General features: G+C 53.9%; 2 protein-coding genes across 6 annotated transcripts; both read left to right on the top strand.

Annotated features, from left to right (window-relative positions):
* The first annotated feature begins 44 nt into the window (after positions 1-44).
* Positions 45-9,882, top strand: Yju2 (YJU2 splicing factor homolog). 5 transcript variants are annotated; one of them, XM_048427418.3, is made up of 9 exons: positions 45-182; positions 1,177-1,392; positions 3,183-3,283; positions 4,669-4,813; positions 5,829-6,145; positions 6,601-6,721; positions 7,989-8,187; positions 8,400-8,526; positions 9,280-9,882. In XM_048427418.3, the coding sequence occupies exons 2-9, from the start codon at positions 1,369-1,371 to the stop codon at positions 9,377-9,379; spliced, it is 1,134 nt and encodes a 377-aa protein (XP_048283375.2). In that variant the 5' UTR covers positions 45-182; positions 1,177-1,368; the 3' UTR covers positions 9,380-9,882. The 5 variants fall into 5 exon arrangements, with proteins under 5 accessions (XP_048283375.2, XP_048283374.2, XP_048283378.1 ...); XM_048427417.3 differs by having other exon boundaries at positions 59-197; XM_048427420.3 differs by lacking the exon at positions 7,989-8,187 and having other exon boundaries at positions 66-197.
* Positions 9,883-10,180: 298 nt separating this feature from the next.
* Positions 10,181-18,818, top strand: Shd (Src homology 2 domain containing transforming protein D). Its single transcript, XM_048427423.3, has 7 exons — positions 10,181-12,389; positions 13,212-13,551; positions 14,634-14,739; positions 14,816-14,992; positions 15,659-15,767; positions 15,998-16,117; positions 18,409-18,818. Exons 2-7 carry the CDS (start codon positions 13,273-13,275, stop codon positions 18,596-18,598), a joined length of 981 nt encoding a protein of 326 aa, XP_048283380.3. The 5' UTR covers positions 10,181-12,389; positions 13,212-13,272; the 3' UTR covers positions 18,599-18,818.
* Positions 18,819-18,839: the final 21 nt, after the last annotated feature.

The raw sequence follows: 18,839 nt of genomic DNA, 5'->3' as shown, positions 1-18,839 counted from the left end.
AGGGCGCCAGAGACCTGAAGCACTGAGCCTCCTCTCCAGCCGCTTGTCCATCTTGTCCGCTGAGTGAGCAGTGTGATGGGTTGTCTGTGTTCGAGTGCCTACAACCCCCCAAACAAGGGCTTCATGACGAAAAGAAGCTGATGTGGCTCAAGGTTCAGGAGCTTTGGAGGACACAGCACGTGGTACAATGTCTAAAGGTGTAAGGGTCGGGGAGCACGCGGGTGAGAGAAAGGGAGCGGATAAAGCAAGGTGTAAGGTCCGAGTTCCCATCATCGACACTGAAAAAGGACAAACACACCATAGCACTTGTTTTCCCATCTGAGAGTCAAACAGGATGCAGTCCGGCCTTGTCGAAATGAGGACAGAGGGAAAGAATGGTGGGGAGCTAAAGGTCAGCCTGGAGACTCTGTCCAAGATTAAGAAGAAGAAAAAGGAGTAGGGCTAGGGTCGTGTTTCAGGGGTGCTGCCCCTGCCTAGGATCCCCAGTGAGGGGCTGGGGGCGGGGCCCAATGGCGGGGGCTTGCCATCATTTGTGTGCACAAATAATAACTAAGCAAACGTAAAAGCCAGTCTAAGCTTGCGTGTTCTGCCACGCCTTTAACCCTAGCACTCGGGAGGCAGAGGCAGCTGGATTACTGAGATTTCAAGGTCAGCCTGGTGAGTTTCTGTCTCACAAAAGAGAAAAAAAAGAAAAAAACACAAACCAACAACAGCAAAACAATAAAAATCAAGCAGGTCACTGATTTCCAGCTACTCAAGAGACTTGCAGGAAGACTTGCAAATTTAAGGCCCTCTGGACATTTTAGGAAGAGGCTGGGTAGTGACTCAGTGGTAGAGTGACTGCCTGGCTTGTGCAAAGAGGAAGGCAAGGAAGGAGGGAAGGAGGAAGGAAAGAAGAAATAAACAACAGAGTGGGGAGGTAGCACAGCCTTTAATCTCGGCACTCGGGAGGCAGAAGCAGTCGGATCTGTGAGTTCCTGACCAGCCTGGGCTACATGGTGAGTTCCAGGACAGCCAGGGCTACACAGTGAGACACAGAATCAAATACAAACAACATCAATAGAGCAGAGATCAGGAGCAAAACCTTATTGACTCTTTCTAGCGTGGTGCATAGGCACACAAGTGAACCACATACTCCCGGAACTTTTATTTACTGCCTCACCTGCCCGCACTCAGGAAAGGAACAAAAGCGCACACGGGACCTTGATCGACAGATATCACAGCCAATGAGAACGCTAAAGCGTATGAACTTCGTCAGTAAGCCAGCCGAGGAAGTGACGTCAAGAGACAGGCGGCGCCTGGCCGAATAAACTCCGAGGGGAACGAAGAACACTGCTCCTTCGCTTGCTCGACGAACAGGAAGCGAATATGTCGGAACGAAAAGTTCTAAACGTAAGTGCTCGGAGGCTAGATGTCTCTGCCGCGAGTGGGACGTCCAAGGACTGCGGGAGAGGCTCACTTCCTTCCGGCTAGTTCCTTTAGGAATTCCCCCCCAACGGCCTTCAGTGGGGCGGAGCCTCCCAAGCTCTTGCCAATCACATTTCCCAGGGGCGGTGTTAGTTTATGTTTCTCTTCCGGTTTAGAAGACGTCAATCATCCCCAGGCGAGTGGCGCCTGTGTCACTTCATCCGACGGGTTTTCTAAAGGAAACTATCCAGTCGCTTTTTCCGGACCGTTGGGGGTGGTGGTGCTGGTGGCCTCAGTTCGTCCCAGTTTCTGTTAAGCGAATATCAGATAGCTCTTGGCCGCATTTTCTACACTAGTTTCAGTGGCTGGGACACAAGGACTCAAGTTTCCTCTCTTCAAAAACTTGACTTTCCATTTCCTGGAATTTTGTGTTCGAGTCAGGGCCTCACTATGTAGCCCAGAGTGGCCTCAGGTTCAGACCCACCTGCCTGAGCCTCCCAGTTGCTGGGGTTAGAGGCGTGTACCCCTACACTGGGCTATATTCATTTTTAAAAGATGTATTTTTATTTTTATCTTTTGCCTACATGTCTGTCTGTGCACCACGTGCGTTCGTGCAGCGCCTAGCCTGACTGCTGGAATGACTGGCAAACATACCACCAGGCCGGTGTCCTCCTGAACTCTTGGCAAAGCTCCCTTCAAGCAAGGGAGACAACTCCCTCCCCCATGGGCCTGGCTGCCAGCAGGTCTGGTGTCCAAAGCAGAGTGCCTCCTTGCTGGTGGTTCACACAGCTTTGGACTTTTGGTTTTTTTGAGACAGAGTTTCTCTGTGCAACAGCCTTAGCTGTCCTGGAAGTCGCTGTGTAGAGCAGACTGGCCTCAAACCCACAGAGATCCACCTGCCTCTGCCTCCCGAGTGCTGGGATTAAAGGCGTGTGCCACCACCACCTCCCGGCCTCCTTTTGACTTTTTTATACAGGGGAGTTTGTCATTCTCCATCCCCACCATCCCCATCTTATACTGCCAGGTGCTGGGATGGCAGTTGTGGGCGTTAGCATGCTCTTTTTTTTTAATATTTATTTATTTATTATGTATACAATATTCTGTCTGTGTATCTGCCTGCAGGCCAGAAGAGGGCACCAGATCTCATTACAGATGGCTGTGAGCCACCTTGTGGTTGCTGGGAATTGAACTCACGACCTCCAGAAGAGCAGTCAGTGCTCTTAACCTCTGAGCCATCTCTCCAGCCCCTAGCATGCTCTTGATAACCCAGAGTGGCTGTGCCTGTGTGTGTGTCACCCCAGCCTCCCAAGTACACAGAGAAGAATTCACTGTCCAGGTTTTACCCTGAGATGGTGTCCAAGAGCCTATGTGATTCCCTAGTCCAAGCTAGACCATCATCGACAATGCCTGATTTATATTGGGCCCCATTATCTCATGAGCATCTAGAGTCCCATGTACTGGGCAGGAGGGATCCACCCCCACTGCAAATCATGGGCCTCTAGAACCTTCCCTTGAAGGCATGTCACAGCTCTGGGGGGAGCAACATGCACACACCCTGTGATTTGTCTGAGAGAAGGTTCTGGAAGCTTGTACGCTCCTCTCTCCTCATGGCTGTTCTTCAAATGGCCCATGTCTGGGAAGGCACGAGAAGAATGAATCCTAGGCAGATCCCTAAAACTGGGATATGGTGGGTCCCCTGACATGGCTCCCAGACCCCCTTTCCGCCCACGTGGGCCCTGAATACTGGAAAACAGCAGCACTTTCTTCCCCTGCAGAAATACTACCCACCTGACTTCGACCCGTCAAAGATCCCGAAACTCAAGCTACCCAAGGACCGGCAGTATGTGGTTCGACTGATGGCCCCCTTCAACATGAGGTGAATCCCTGAGGGTGTGAGGCCAGGGCTGGAGTCTGTGAAGAAACAGCAAACATTCTCATGGGGTCCCCAGCCCCCCATCAGAAGGCCTCACTGGACAGTCAGAGTGACACTTGGTCCCTCCAGTGGCAGCCCTCTTCCTGCCCCAGGGTCTTTGCAGTAGCCATGGCCTCTACAGTTCTCATGTCAGTGGCTCCTGCCCTCCTCATAGAGCCTGCTTCCCACCTCATCCCAGACAGGCTGCCTGGGACAGCCTCCCCCAAACATTCATGCCACCCTTCCCCTACTTTCTGGTTCTTCCAGCTCGGAATCAAACAACCTTCAAACTTGACTTTGCGTGAGAATCATACTCCCCGGTAGTCACACCCTACTACAGAGGACAGAGTGGCTGCCCATGTTAGCTGGCTGACTGTATATCACCCTCATTCCTTCATCTGCGCCTATCCTAGTTACCTTGAACGTGGGGACTCGTTTGTGTGGTTTTGGTTCTGGTTTTTGGTTTTTTGTTTTGTTTCATTTTTGGAGACAGGGTTTCTCTGTGTAGCTTTGGAACCTGTCTTGGAACTTGCTCTGTAGACCAGGCTGGCCTCGAACTCACAGACATCCTCCTGCCTCTGCCTCCCAATTGGTGGAATTAAAGGCTTGCGCCACCACCAGCACCACCCAGCAAACACATGAACTCTTAGAAGAGAAAGCGTTTAGTTGGCACTCACTTACAGTTTCAGAGGCTTAGTCCATCATCATGGGGAGCTTGGCAGCAGGCATGACAGGCATGGCAGGATGGTGCTGGAGAAGTGGTTGGAAGCTACATCCTAATCCACAGGCAGAGAGAAACACTGGGCCTGCCATGGACTTTTGAAACCTCACATCCCAACCCCAGTGACATACTTCCTCCAACAAGGCCACACCTCCTAATCCTTTTGATCCTTCAATCCTTCCAAGTAATGCCACTCCCTGGTGACTAAGCCTTCCAATGTATGACCCTGTAGTAGACATTCAAACCACCACATCCCTCCCACAGACACCTACTGTTGCTCACAGTCTGGTGGTGAGTGGGAATGATGCCCATCCTCTGGTAGCCACACAAGGACACATGAGGCAGGGCAGGTGACCTACCTGCTGTACAGTCAGGGATTGTTAGAATCTCAGGCCATGGGATCTGCAGACCAAAGACCCTGAGGTAGGACTAAGCCAGAGGTGTTTGTCAGCACGGCAGGAAGGAGAGAAGGTCAGGATACAGGATCCTGTTGTTCCCTGTTTGTTCAGAGTCTCAGAAGCCCCACACACCCAGACAGTGTAGTCCTCCCTGCCCATGGAGGTGTGTATGCTGTGGTCAGGTGCTGGAGCAGAGTGCAAAGACACTCACACACCTGCTCTGGCTGCAGGTGTAAGACATGTGGAGAATACATCTACAAGGGGAAGAAGTTCAATGCACGCAAGGAAACAGTCCAGAATGAGGCCTACCTGGGCCTGCCTATCTTCCGCTTCTATATCAAGTGCACGCGCTGCTTGGCCGAGATCACCTTCAAGGTAGGGGCTCCCTTCACTCGTGCACCTTTCTCTCTGAGGACACCACACATAGGTGCAGATGGAAGGTGCTTGCAGCAGGACCACACACAGACAAGCCTGCCCGCCTGCGTGTGTGCGGGACGTGGGGTCGGGTGCACAGGTGATGACTGTGGAGTCACACTGTGCTGGGCTTCGTTTGTTTAGTCTCCTGTAATAGGGACTGGCCTCAAACTCCTGCACAGTCAGAGTGACCGTGATCCTCCTACCTCCACCTCTGGTGCCAGGATGACAGGCATGTGCTGCCACAGCTGTCTAAAAATCATGACTTTCCTTTGTTTTTTGGGATGGAAGTCAGGGCTTCACAGGCACTCGTCAAAAACCCGGGAATTCAGGCAAAGACAGAAGAAGGATAATTCCCTTCTCTGGTCTACACCATTAGAGGCCATGAGTTTGGTTAGTTTTGTCTTGTGAGTTCAAAAAAAGAAATTTAGTCAAAGTGAACGTGACTAAGTGAACAAGCGTGAATAAGTTACATTTTTATCTCACATTTGTTTATCTCTGGAATGTGATAATGTTCCTGGTGCCCTTAAGGCCAGAAGGGGCGTCGGGTCCCCTGGGAATAGGGTTACAGGTAATCATGGGCCACCATGTGGGTGCTGTGAACTGAACCCGGGTCCTCTGCAGGAGCAGCCAGTGCTCTAACCCTTGAGCCATCCCCTCATACCCTTGTTTTTTAAGCGAAGTCCTCAGTTGCCCAGGCTAACCTCACTCACATCGTAGCTCCCTGCATCCACCCGCCAGACGGGTGCATACCACATTAGCCTGTCTGTGTAGTTCATAAGCAAGAACTTATGAAGATGTGATGCATGCACAGCCAGGAGGCCTGAAGGTGCAGAGAGCACACACGGGGTGGGGGGTGGGGGCCAAAGTAACTGGGGCCTGAGGGGATAGAAGCTCACCCCTGCAGTCAGGTGGTCTGTGTTATGGTCACCACCTGCAGCCATTGGCGGTTTTGTCCCCTCCCCTCACCTTACAGACAGACCCCGAGAACACGGACTACACCATGGAGCATGGAGCCACACGCAACTTCCAGGCCGAGAAGCTCCTGGAGGAGGAGGAAAAGCGTGTGCAGAAGGAGCGCGAGGATGAGGAACTGAACAACCCCATGAAGGTCCTAGAGAACCGCACGAAAGACTCGAAGCTGGAGATGGAGGTGCTGGAAAACCTGCAGGAGCTGAAGGACCTGAACCAGCGGCAGGCACACGTGGACTTTGAGGCCATGCTGCTGCAGCACCGCCTGTCGCAGGAACAGTGGCGACAGCAGCAGGAGGAGGAAGATGAGCGTGAGACTGCGTGAGCGGCCAGGGCCCTTCTGGATCCTTCCATGGCTGCCTCTCCCCCCCTCAGCTCAGAGTCCCCTCCTGCCCTGTCCCCTCAGACCCTCAGGATCCAGTGTTGAATGACCATCACTGGCTTTTCATGTCGGTCCCATGGCTGTGGGTTTGTTGTTTGAGACAGGGTCTTATGTAGTCCAGGCTGGCCTCAAAATCACTAAGTAGCCAAAGATGGCCTTGAGCTCCTGATCCTCCATCATCCACCTCCCCAGAGCTGGGGTGATAGGCATGTGCCTCTTCGACCGGCTTGTATATTCTTACTTATTTTTGTAGTGCTGGGTATGGACCTCGAGCCTCCCATGTGCTAGTCAAGCCCTCAGCGCCTGGGCCACTGTCCTCAAAATTGTTAGCATCACCCCCTGCTCCCATTAGGGGCCGTCCCTGCAGCAGGTTCTCACTGTGTTCATCCTATAGGGCCTTGCTGGAGGAGGCTCGCCACCGCAGGCTTCTGGAGGATTCTGACTCAGAAGATGAAGCTCCGCCTTCCCGACCACGCTCAGCAGCAAAACCTAACCCCACAGCCATCCTGGATGAGGTAAGCAGGACCAGGCTTCTCTTCCAGAGGTCATGTTGGGGGGGGGGGGGCATGTTCCATGGGCAGCAGGGCTGTTCCTAACAGGGCAGACAGCCCACAACGTGGTTCCAGTGCCCTGTTTCCTACTGCTGAGCCTGAGGAAACAGTCCGCCAACAGCAGAGAGCCAGTCGAGTGCCTGCCCCACAAGCACAGGACCGGGGTTTATCCCAGTGCCATGATGAAAGCCAGGTGCTCTGGTCGTGGTGACACACACTTTTAATCCCAGCACTTGGAGCAGGGGTAGGTGGCTCTCTCATGTTTGAGGTCAGCCTGTTTCAAAATATAAAGCCAGACTGGGACTGGAGAGATGGCTTCGTGGTTAAGAGCACTGGCTGCTCTTTTTTTTTTAATATTTATTTATTTATAATGTATACAATGTTCTGTCTGTGTGTATGCCTGAAGGCCAGAAGAGGACACCAGACCTCGTTACAGATGGTTGTAAGCCACCATGTGGTTGCTGGGAATTGAACTCAGAACCTTTGGAAGAGCAGGCAATGTTCTTAACCACTGAGCCGTCTCTCCAGCCCCACTGGCTTCTCTTTCAGAGGTCATGTGTTCAATTCCCAGCAACCACATGGTGGCTCACAACCATCTGTAATGAGATCTGGCGCCCTCTTCTGGCATGTGGGCATACGTGGAGGCAGAATGTTGTATATAATAAATAAATAAATAAAGCCAGATATAGGCCTTCAGGCCTGGGATCTGGCACCAGGAGGCAGAGGCAGGAAGTCCTGGGTTATACCAAGTGGGATCTGCCAAATCACTGAAAGACCCTGCCTCAGAAACCGTGATGGGGATCAACTGATGAAGACAGGTGTCGGCCTCTGGCTTCCATGCATGGGTGCACAGTGAACAACACAAAAGCCCACAGAACCAAGATCTGGCCCACTGAAGGAAGAAGGTGTGTCCCTACTTCCCATCAAGGTCCTGGGCACATTCTGAACTTTGAAACAGCTGTGGCCCCAGCTGTTGAAGGTTCTAGGGCCTTCTAGCCTCTTCCAGCTGCATCCAGATATGAGTGCCAGTGCACATACTCAGCTTTTAGATCCGCAGATAGCCTCCCTCCCACCATGTTAGACAGCTGTGTGTACTGGCCCGGGATTCTCTCGTCTCAGTTACAGTCATGTGCTGCTCTGCCTAGCTCTTGGTGGTCCTGGAGACTTGAACTCAGGTCCTCATTCTTCCAGCAAGCATGCTAACTGGGCCCTCTTCCCATGTGGAACCCAGACTCGCTCTGGTTCTGTTTTGTTTTTCTTTGAAGCAGAGTCACACTCCACAGCCCATCCTGACCTCAAATCCACAGTCCTGCTTCAGCCACCATGGGCTAGGGTGACAGGCCTGCCTGCACGTGGTCCCTCACGTCCTCACACCCCCAGAGCCCTGTCGTGTCAGCACATGGGGAGACCAAGACCAGCTTGGACTGCAGGTTGAGCACCTACTATGTGCCACTAGCTATTGGTGGTACTGATTGTGAACTGTGGGTAGGGGTAGGTAGCAGGTGAGAAGTCCTCTGATGTCTCCCTAGACCTTGGGAGCCAGAGAGGAATTTGGAACTGCAGCATGTGCACACTGGCTCCAGAGAGCCAGGTTGGGGAGGCCAGGGAGGTCAGGGGCGACAGATGTGCACGGTCCCCACAGGTACCAAAGGCCAAGAGGAAGGCAGAGTCAGTGGGCAGCAGGGCACAACTTGCCGGATTAGTGGTGCCAAAGAAGGTGAAAGTGGAAGCCAATGGGGGCTCAGAGCAGGTCCAGATGTCTGCCGTGGGTAAGTCTCCATCAGCAGCCCTGGGTGGCAGCAGTGTGCCTGGCACTGTCTAGAAGCTTCATAGGGTGGGTGAGGTGAGGCCAGCGACCTGAGGACTAGGGCTCAATGGGCAGAGGATCAGGGGTTAGGGGTCAGCCTCAACTACATAGCAAATTTAAGGCCAGTCTGGGCTACATGAGACTCCGTCTCCAAAAAGAAGGAGTAAGGCAGTGCTGGCCGCACATTTAAACCTAATACTCAGGAAGCAGCGGCAGGCAGAGCTCTGAGTTTGAGGCCAGCCTCGCTACAGAGCGAGTTCCAGGATAGCCAGGGCAACACAGAGAAACCCTGTCTCAAACAAAAAAGATAAAAGGAGCAAAGGCCTGGAATCGAAGTCACATGATAGCTAAATTCACCATATGGCTGGTTAGTGTCAAGGGACACCAGGTAGCTGCTGATGGGGTGCTGTCCATGTAACCTGCAGCTTCAGTGTCCTTTCTGTGGTTTGGATAATTTCACCATATATAGAGAGCACCCTGCTTGGGGTTGGCACATCTTTGACACAGTTGTCACTGCCAGATCCTAAAGCTCAGAGAGGGTCACCCACTGCCTGAAGCCACATAGCAGGTCAGATGTTGGAGGCCACTGGACACTCAGCTGCCTGGGCAGGGTCTCCCTGGCCCAGTGTAGGATTGGGGTGACCTTGTCATGGGTCCTCTAACCTGGGCATACTCCCCTGCCCTGCATCCCTGGACTGATCTGTCCTCCTCACAGGTGCCCCCGAGAGCAGGAAGACAGCCAGCCTTGCACCCCAGACACCTGGGGCCTCCTCCCTGAGCCAGCTGGGTGCATATGGGGACAGCGAGGACAGTGACAGCTGAGCCCCTACAGTGACATCACAGACCCAAGAAACCAGAGGAGATGGGATCAAGGAAGGCACCCTCAGCAAGTTCCTTGTGACTGTGTCTGCGGTGGATCCCAGCAGGGTGTGGAGAGGCAATGTCCCTTAGTACCAGGTGTCCCAGGACAGACAACCTGGTCCACTCTGTCAATCCTTGAGTTATAGGGAACCTGTTTGCCCCATCCCTCCCTGCCACAGATCTGAACACTATCTGACAGGGGACAGGTGGCAGAGTCCCTGAGGACTGCCTCCCAACAAGGCCTGGGACTCTACCTGCAACACAATAATACTGTGTGATAAAGAAGGAAATCAATTGACAGCCATGTGGACCAGCGAGAGACCCTGCCCGACTGTCCAACCAGAGCTAACACTCACCTGAGATTTCAGCCACAGCCAGTCTGGGCCTGGACCACAGCCTGTGTCCGTCATTCAGAATTTGGCAATACATGAGTCTGTGTTTTGGTTCTGTAGGAAAACTGCTGAGCCTGAGTCTGTCATTTAGAACACAGTGAGCCTGGGTGGGGTGACAGTGGAGAGACAGGCATGTGTAGCCCAGGCTTGTCTTCACCTCACCAGGCTGGGATGAGAGATGTGAACCAAGTTGATCTTAAGCCTGAAATGTTTGTGTTGGAGTCTGCTTTCCTTGGAGCCTGAAGTTCTTCCTTCTCACACCTGTGTCCTCATGCCCCGCCCCCACAAGAACAGAGACACATCAGTGGCACCCTGGAGTCTGGTTGGAACCCTCCCTATGCCACTCCCACCCTGGCTTCCCCAGCTCTACAGCTGTCATCATGTCCTCAAGTGCCATCTCCTCCATCAGCTCCCTGGGGGGTCCCTGGCAACAGGAGTCACAAGGCTAGCACTGACCCCACCACCTGTCCTTTCAGCTTAGAAACTAGCTGGACCAGCCCACTCGTGGCCCCCTGCCAGCCTGCTGGTCTCAAACGTGGCCCCTGTGCTGGGACACGTGAGCTGCTTGCTAGGGGGTTGATGTGAGGCCTTTTTGCCCCAGACACCATTGTTCCTACAGCAGACTAAAGCACTGGGGAGCAGCTGGATGGCCCCCCCCAGACTGGGAATCTTGAAACTCGGTGACTTGCGTCTTCCTCAGGCTACGGCCCAGGGAAGCACTCTACTTCACCTGACTGGGGACCACTGAAGGTGGAGCCACACCTCCTGCCTCAGGCTGTGTGCATGCCTCACAGTAGACAGCACCTCCAAATGGGAAGCTACTGGGCAAGTTCTGCATCTGCCATCAGACTGTACCAGGCAAGACATGCCTCCACAGGGTCCCCTACAAACACATTCATGGCTCCTTGGGTCTCTGTAGACTAAAGGCATTGGCCACCAGACTCACCGTGGACCAGTGTACCTCCCCTCCTGTCCCCGTGCCTTGGCACGCTTCTTCCCAGATTTGAGGTACAGTCGGGGAGGCCCCACTTCAAGCACTGTTGTGTGCCTGCCAGTGATGGGCAGTCACACAGCTCCATCGCATGTCACCTACTACCAGCATGTGGAAATAGTGAGAGGACCAAACCACTGTGAGACTCCTTGACAGGGAATATTCAGAACAAGCTGGTGCAGAGACAGGATGGATTCATGGAAACTGGCAGGGACATGGGGGTGGAATGTTCTAGAACTAGAGTGCAGCAGGCTCTATGGCTTTTCTGATACACTGTTCAACCCACTCATGCGTCTTATTTTCATTTCTGTTTTTGAGTTTAAGGTGCTTGATGTAGGACAAGCCTCCCCTGCCCAGTGTTAGGCCAGCGCTCCCCTTTTAGCCGCCACCCCCCAACCCTTGGGTTGTACTTCTAAAACGGGCAGCGGTAGGGCATGTGTGTTACAGTCAGACCAATGGGACATACTCGGGTACTGTCCATGCCCATTTTCCAAGTCATCCAACATGATGTATCAGGATGGCTGCCATGACCCCCATCCCTCATCAGAAAGTCAAGTCCCGGCTCTTTTCTCTGTTTACCCACCACCACCACACACACCCCGCCCGCTCCCCTCCGGAGGCTCCGAGGCGAGGAGGAAGTCAAGCGCCGTTTGGTTCTGCCTCGGGGCTCCTGATTGCCATTCCTGTCACGGTGCAGTTATCTGCCCTCCGTGCGGCGGACGAAGCTCATGTGTGATGCGCTCGGCTGCAGCCGCCTGCGCCAACGGGACGATTGCCCGCGCTCTGGGGACTCTGAGACTGAGATAGGAGCTGCCGGTGGTCAGGAGACATTGAGGACTCCGGATGCTGTACCCGCTGTAAGACTCAGTTTCCCCAATGGAAAGCAGAGCTCACATCGGATGAGAGGATGAACGCACATCCTGTGAGGGACCAGTGCCACCCTCGAGAAGTCCAAACACAAACTGACGGCTGGGTGGCCTGAGTAACACCCCACGCCCATAGCTTCTCTTTCTCCAACCTGAACATCTCAGTGGGTAGGGCGCTTGCCTAGCACACACTAAGCCCCAAGTGTCATCCCTGGCACTTGGGAGGCTGAGGCACTAGGACCTGGTCATCCTTTGTTGCAAATGAGTTGGAGGACAGCTTGGGCAACATGAGCCCAAGCAGTAACTCTTCTGTCAATGCTTTCTGCACCGTTTACCATTTGGGGAGTCTAAGGAACACTAACCAGTGGCTATGGCTGACTCTGGCTGACTCCTGCCCTGCAATTCCCCTCCTTAGGGGCTCACTTCCCAGCCCCCTCTCCAACCCTTGGGGTCCAAACCCGCTCCCGTCCCTCCCCTCGCGGACCCGCAGCTGCGGCCGCCTCCTGCCCCTCCCCCTCGCCCGCCACAAAGCGACGGACGCGGCGGTGACGGACGGCGCCTCCCGCCCCGCGCCACAGCCAGCCGCGACCCTGCGCGATGCTCAGGTCTCTCGTCCAATACCCTCCCGGCCCCGGTCCCAAGGGCGACTCGGTCCCCGCGCCGGTGTCCTCGTCCTCCGGGTCCGTCCCCGCCCCGGAGCGGCTGAAGGTCTGAGGTCTGTAGGTCTGTCGCGGAGCGGGGGCGGGACCCGGTGGGACTCGGGTGTCCTCGCCCCTCCCTCGGCCCCGAGAGCCCGGGCCGGGACCCAGGGGTTTATGTCCCTTTGTGCGGTGGCTGCGGCCGTAGGCGGTTAAGGAATTGAGAGGTTAAAAGGTTGCAGGGGGTCTGGGGGAGGACCCAGGAGTAAAGGGATTGGGGAGGTTAAGAGAAGGAGGCGGTAAGGGATCTGGAGGGTAAGAGATGTAGGGGTGTGGGATCCGGGAGTTAAGATGTACGGGGGGAGGGGGTAAGGGATCCGAGGGGTAAGGAAAAGGGAGGGTATGAGATGCGGGGGGGAGGAATAAGGGATCCGGAGGTTAAGGGGTACGGAAGTGGTTTTTAAGGGATCGGGAGGTTAAGAGATGGGGGAGTAAGGGATATGGGGGGAGGTTAAGAGTCGGGGGTTAAGGAATAAAGGGTAAGGGATGGGGGTGGGTAAGGTATAAGGGGATTAAGGGAATGGATGTGGATTTAAGGAATCAGACCGACTGAACCCTTGGAATCGGACAACAGTCCACAGGGAGTACGACCCTCTGGGTGGTCCAGCCTCTGGCAACTTTGTGCGTGGAGCTCTGGGGGACAACCGCGCTGACACCATACTGTGTTGCCAGTAACCCGAAGTGCACGACTCCCGCAACGCTGGGATCACCACCTGCTGCCCCCTCCGCTCTGAGCCCAGCCTAGGACTCCTGACCACCTTCTCTTTCCCCTTCTCTCTCCTCTCCCTTCTTCCTGCCCCTTTTGTCTCCTCCCTCTCCCCCCCCCCCCCGCTCCCCAGGACGAGCTGAGAAGCTCGCATGGAAGCCCCGGTCTGACACCAGTCAATTCCGGGGACATCGATGGCCAAGTGGCTCCGGGACTATCTGAGCTTTGGCGGCCGGAAGCCTCCGCCGCAGCCGCCCACCCCCGACTACACAGAGAGCGACATCCTTCGCGCTTACCGGGAGCAGAAGGACCTGGACTTCGAGGATCCCTACGAGGACGCCGATGGCCGCCCCGAGTCAGAGCCCGCAGGGCCGGTGGACTCCAAGTACGACTCTCCCAGGCACCGGCTGATCAAAGTGGAGGCTGCAGACACGGCCAGAGCCAAGGCCCTCCTGGGCAACCCTGGGGAGGAGGTGCGTGGCGGACGGACACTGGTGCTCTGTCCCCATCATCCCAGAGTCCCAACCTCATGCTCCCCCGCCCCCGGGAAGTCTAAGAGCTTCTGGGTTAGCCAGAGTCCCCCTCGAGCCTATCTCCATTCGGAAAGACCGAGGGTGGGAGCAGTTTTTGTTTTGTGTGCGGCTCCGTGCAAGGTAGCTCAGACTAGCCTCAAACTCACTACTTAGCTGAGGATAATCTTGAATACCTGAGACTCCTGCCTCTACTTCCTAAGTGTGTGTCACAGGGTGACAGGCGTGTGTGTCACACTGGAAGCTGGATCTGATGCATGCTGGGCAAGAGCTCTCTGCCCATGGAGCTCCAGCCCTGCTTAGTTCTGTGGCAATGTTTCTCAGCCCGTTGGTGGTGACTCCCTTTGGGTTTAATGACCCTTTCATAAGGGTCACCTTAGACCATCAGAAAACGCATATATTTACCGCGATTCATAACAGTAGCAAAATTACAGTTATGAAGAAGCAATTAAAATAATTCTATTGGGGGGGGGGAGTAACCACAACCTGAGGAGCTGTGTTACAAGGTCACATCAGGAACATTGAGAACCACTGCTCCATTGGTTTAGTTTGGTTTGGTTTTGAGACAGGTTCTTTCTGTGCAGCCCAAGCTGGCCTAAAACTTGCCATCCTGCACCCAAAGCCTCTGGAAGAGGGGAACCTGAGAGGAGGAAGGAACTCAGGGAGACAGGACAGACTGGATTAAACCCTGCCTTGTTCTCCCCAGCTGTGTGACCCTCCCCAGGTCACCGACCTTTGCTGTTGCTTCTTTGCCTATAAAACAGGCTTATCTCTTTACTAAGGGTTTAGGGGCTGGTATTAGAACAGTACCAGAGGGTTCTGGGAACTGGGTTTGAATTCCCAGAATCCACTTCAAGAGTTGAATGTGGTGACCTGTGCACTGGGGAGCCAGGCACAGGAGGATCCTGGGGACTCCCTGACCAGCCTACTCTGAGAAATGTGAAATGGTCCAGCAGGGGCAGGCAGGCAGGCAGCACACTGTCACACAACAGGCCATCAGAACTAACCTGAGCCTCTCCCGACAGCCCGAAGCAGACACTGAGTACGCGGATCCTTTTGATGCCCAGCCTCAGCTGCCAGCTCTGGATGATGGGTACATGGAGCCCTATGATTCCCAGACCTGCTCGAGTGGTAGGCGCACAGGGCTGGGCACGAGTGCATGGTTCTGCATGGAACGGGAGGGTGACCAGTGTCTCCTCCACCCCAGAACGGCCAAGCAGAGCTGTCCAGCTTTACGATACTCCATATGAGGAGCAAGATGCAGAGCTGGAGGATGGAGCGACTTCTGGCCAGAGTCGGCTGCCCCTGGAGGATGAGAGGCCAGCAGATGAATACGACCAGCCTTGGGAGTGGAAGAAAGATCATATCTCCAGGGCCTTCGCGGGTATGTTCAAGTTCAGGCTCTTCAAAGGCCTCCTCCCTCCCTCCACTGCCTCAGTTTTCCCCAGAGAAAATGCCTTTTTATCCGCACCCCAGTCTGTGTAGTCTTGGGAAGAGACGTGGCTGTGACATCACACTGGATTTGTGGTCATTGTAGGACCAACCCAACAGGACGGTTGTAGATGAAATACGAAGTCGCACTCAGTTGTGTGGGAGCTGGTGAAAGATAACGTGAGGTTTTTAGGAGCTGTCACGGGGTAGACTTGGAGTCAGACAGGTCCTAGCTCAACAGAGTGAAAGAGTAACAGGATCAATGTAAAGAATGGAAGGATGTGGCCACGACTTGCAGCAGCACTTGCCTTCCACCACGTGGGTAGTCCTGCTTACCCACAAGCACTCTTGCCTGCTGACTACAAACTTCCAACCCATCCCTGCTGACCACACAGTCAAGACAATGTCCCGCCCCTTCCATAGAGTCTAATTTCTGGGTGGCCACGCCCCCTTATTTCCAAAAACCAATCAGTTCCTGTGTCAATCCTGTCTTAACTTTACACTCCACCGCCGGCTCCTAGGTTCTGATAGTGTGCCCCAAACTGAGATCCCATTGGCTGGCTCCTGTCCTGCCCTCTAGGTGGGCGGGTTTTAACAACCTCTCACCTTCGTCTCCCAGTACAATTTGATGGCCCTGACTGGGAACGGACCCCAGGCTCGACCAAGGACGGCCGGAGACCGCAGCCTGCGGAGCGCGTGGATGCGGCTCTGGCCCTGGAGAAGCAGCCGTGAGTGCGAATGCTGAAGGAGGGGTGACCCCAGGGACCCAGGAACTACAAGGCGGTTGGGGTCTCTTTCATTCACTCTGTCATTCATTCATTTTTTTGGCAAGGGTCTTATGTAGCCCGGGCTGGCCCCACTCACCATGTCCAAGGGAATTGCCTGGCTGTGCCCTGGGGTCCTTCCCTCGGCCCCTAGGTATATGAAGTCAGCTGGAGATATCTGTCCCCACGCCCAGGTGGTTTCATGGCCCCCTGAGCCGTGCAGAGGCCGAGAACCTTTTGTCCCTCTGCAAGGAAGGCAGCTACCTAGTGCGGCTCAGTGAGACCAGGGCTCAGGACTGCATCCTGTCCCTCAGGTGAGACCCAGCCTCAGGGCGGCCAGTGGGTGGGGATTTCTGGAAAGAGGGCGGGCTTTCAGGCGACTGGGTGGAGCTCCTGGGTCAGTGGCTAAATGGGTCCCACTCGGAGCGAGCTTGAAACTGGAATCAGGTTCGAAGGTTCGTTTGAATGGCCCTGTCCAAAACTTGAAATGCAGCCTTGAGTGTGAAGCAAATTCTCAAGGATGTTCTAGAGAGAACTTGAGTTTGAAACTCTGGTTCCTTAAGATCCCTAAAGTGTGAGTCCAGTGTAGCATGGCCTGTGGTACCAGCACTAGGGGGTGGAAGGGTAGGGAGGAGAGGGCAGGGGGACCAAGAGTTCAAGTTCAGCCCCGGCTACTCATCCAATTTGAGGTTTTCCTGGGCTACATGAGACTGTCTTAATAAAAGCAAGGAAGAGACTGGAGAGGTAGTTCAGTGGTTAAGGGCACTCGCTGCTCTTTGGGAGGACCTGGGTTCAGCCCCTACATCTGGTGGCTCACAACTGCCTGTAATTCCAGCTCCAGAGAATATGACGCAGTCTTCTGGCCACTATGGGTGCATACGCACACGCGTGCGCACACGCATGCGCATTAAAAGTAAAATATAGCCGATCATGGTGACGCATACCCCTAATCCCAGCACTCGGGAGGCAGAGGCAGGCGGATCTCTGTGAGTCTGACCAGCATGGTCTACAGAGTGAGTTTCCAGAACAGGCTCCAAAGTTACGCAGAGAAAGCCATATCAAAAACCCAAAATAAATAAATATCTGGGATGACGAGATGGCTCAGTTGGGTAAAGGTACTTGCCACCAAGCCTAAACAACTTGAGTTTGGCTGGTGGTGGTGGTGATGGCACACACCTTTAATCCCAGCACTTGGGAGGCAGAGGCTGGTGGATCTCTATGAGTTCGAAGTCAGTCTGGTCTACAAAGCAAGTTCCAGGACAACCAGAGCTGTTACACAGAGAAATCCTGTCTTGAAAAACCAAAAAAGAGGGGCTGGAGAAATGGCTCAGCGGTTAAGAGCACTGACTGCTCTTCCAGAGGACCCAGGTTCAATTCCCAGCACTCACATGGCAGCTCACAACTGTCTGAAAAAATTCAGTCCCAGGGGATATGACACTTTCACACCAATGCACATAAAATAAAAGATAAATAAATCATAAAAATTTAAAAAAAACCGAAAAAAAGAAAAAGAAAGAAGAAAAGGAAGAAAGAAAGAGAAAAAGGAACTTGAGTTCTGAGGACCTATATGGTGGAAATAATGAACCGACCTCCACAGGTTATCCTCTGACCTCCACATGTGTTCTCCCAATATACATATAAATAAATTAATAAATGTGAAAAATATTTTAAAAGGGTGCATAGGAGTAGAGTTAGTCTCTTCATTGACTCAACATTATTAGAATACCTATCAGGGACTGGAGAGATGGCTCAGAGGTTAAGAGCATTTGTTGCTCTTCCAGAGGTACTGAGTTCAATTCCCAGCATCCATATATAGTGAAAGCTGGTGCTCTTTTCTGGTGTGCAGGCAGAACACTGTGTACATTAAAAAATGCCACTATGAGTTGGGGCCCGGGCACGGATGAACTCAAGTTCCAAAATAGAATTGTGGAAGATGAGAGGCTGAGGGAAAACGTGTATAAAAGTGGTACTCAGGCTGAGCTGGGAGCCATCAGGGCCGGGGTGAGCAGGGTGGGAAGGGGGTCTTACTGCAGAGCCCGGGCTGGCCTGGAACAACTCACAGAGATCTGCCTACCTCTGCCTCCCAAGTACTGGGATTAAAGAAGTAATTTATTTAACTTATTTATTTATTGTGAGAAGAGGTCTCACTATGTAGTCTTGCCTGGCCCAGCGCTCTCTATGTAGACCAGGCTAGTCCTGAATTTGTAGTGACCTGCCAGCCTCTGCCTCCCAAGTGCTGCAACTTTTCTTTTACTTTTGTGCATGCGTGGGTGTAGAGGTCAGAGGACAACTTTTGAGGTTCAGCTCTTGCCTTGCACTTTGTGGGTCTTGGGGAACTAAACTCAAGTCATCAAGCGTGAGCTGCAAGCATCTTTACCCTCTGATCCCTCTAATTGGTCCAAAACGGAGCTTCAAAGGGTAAGTTACCCTACGGAGCCATGGAGGTCAGGAAATCACTCGTGACTGTCAGTTCCATAGAGAGGCACTGGGTGGGGCTGCCAGAGGTGTCCCTGGAGACCCAGAGTAATGCACCTGTGGAAGGCAGCTGTGGAGAGATGGACAGTTGAGTGGGTCTGGAAAAATGATGCTCTACCTTGCCCCACAGGAGCAGTCAGGGTTCCATGCACCTGAAGTTCGCGCGAACCCGGGAGAACCAGGTGGTGCTGGGCCAGCACAGCGGGCCCTTCCCCAGCGTGCCCGAGCTGGTCCTGCATTACAGTGCCCGCCCGCTGCCTGTGCAGGGCGCAGAGCACCTGGCGCTGCTCTACCCTATCACCGGCAGCCAGAGCCCCTGAGGGGACCCTGCACACTGGCTGCCCGACCAGAGAGGGGACCGGGGACCGATGACGCAGACTCCCTCCAAGCCAAATCTACTGCCCTCTGGGAGGTTTCAGGGCCCCCTCTCTGTGAGCGGGCTTTGCCTGTAAAAAACAGAAGAGAGAGAGAGAAAGAGAGAGAGAGAGAGAGAGAGAGAGAGAGAGAGAGAGAGAGAGAGAGAGAGAGAGAGAGAGAAAAGAGGCACTTGCTGCCAGGCCT

The sequence above is a fragment of the Myodes glareolus genome, chromosome 8 (assembly GCF_982192425.1).
Source record: "Myodes glareolus chromosome 8, mMyoGla1.1, whole genome shotgun sequence".
Classification (NCBI taxonomy): domain Eukaryota; kingdom Metazoa; phylum Chordata; class Mammalia; order Rodentia; family Cricetidae; genus Myodes; species Myodes glareolus.
Note: the sequence above shows the minus strand (reverse complement) of the source record. Positions and strands in the feature narration are given on the sequence as shown.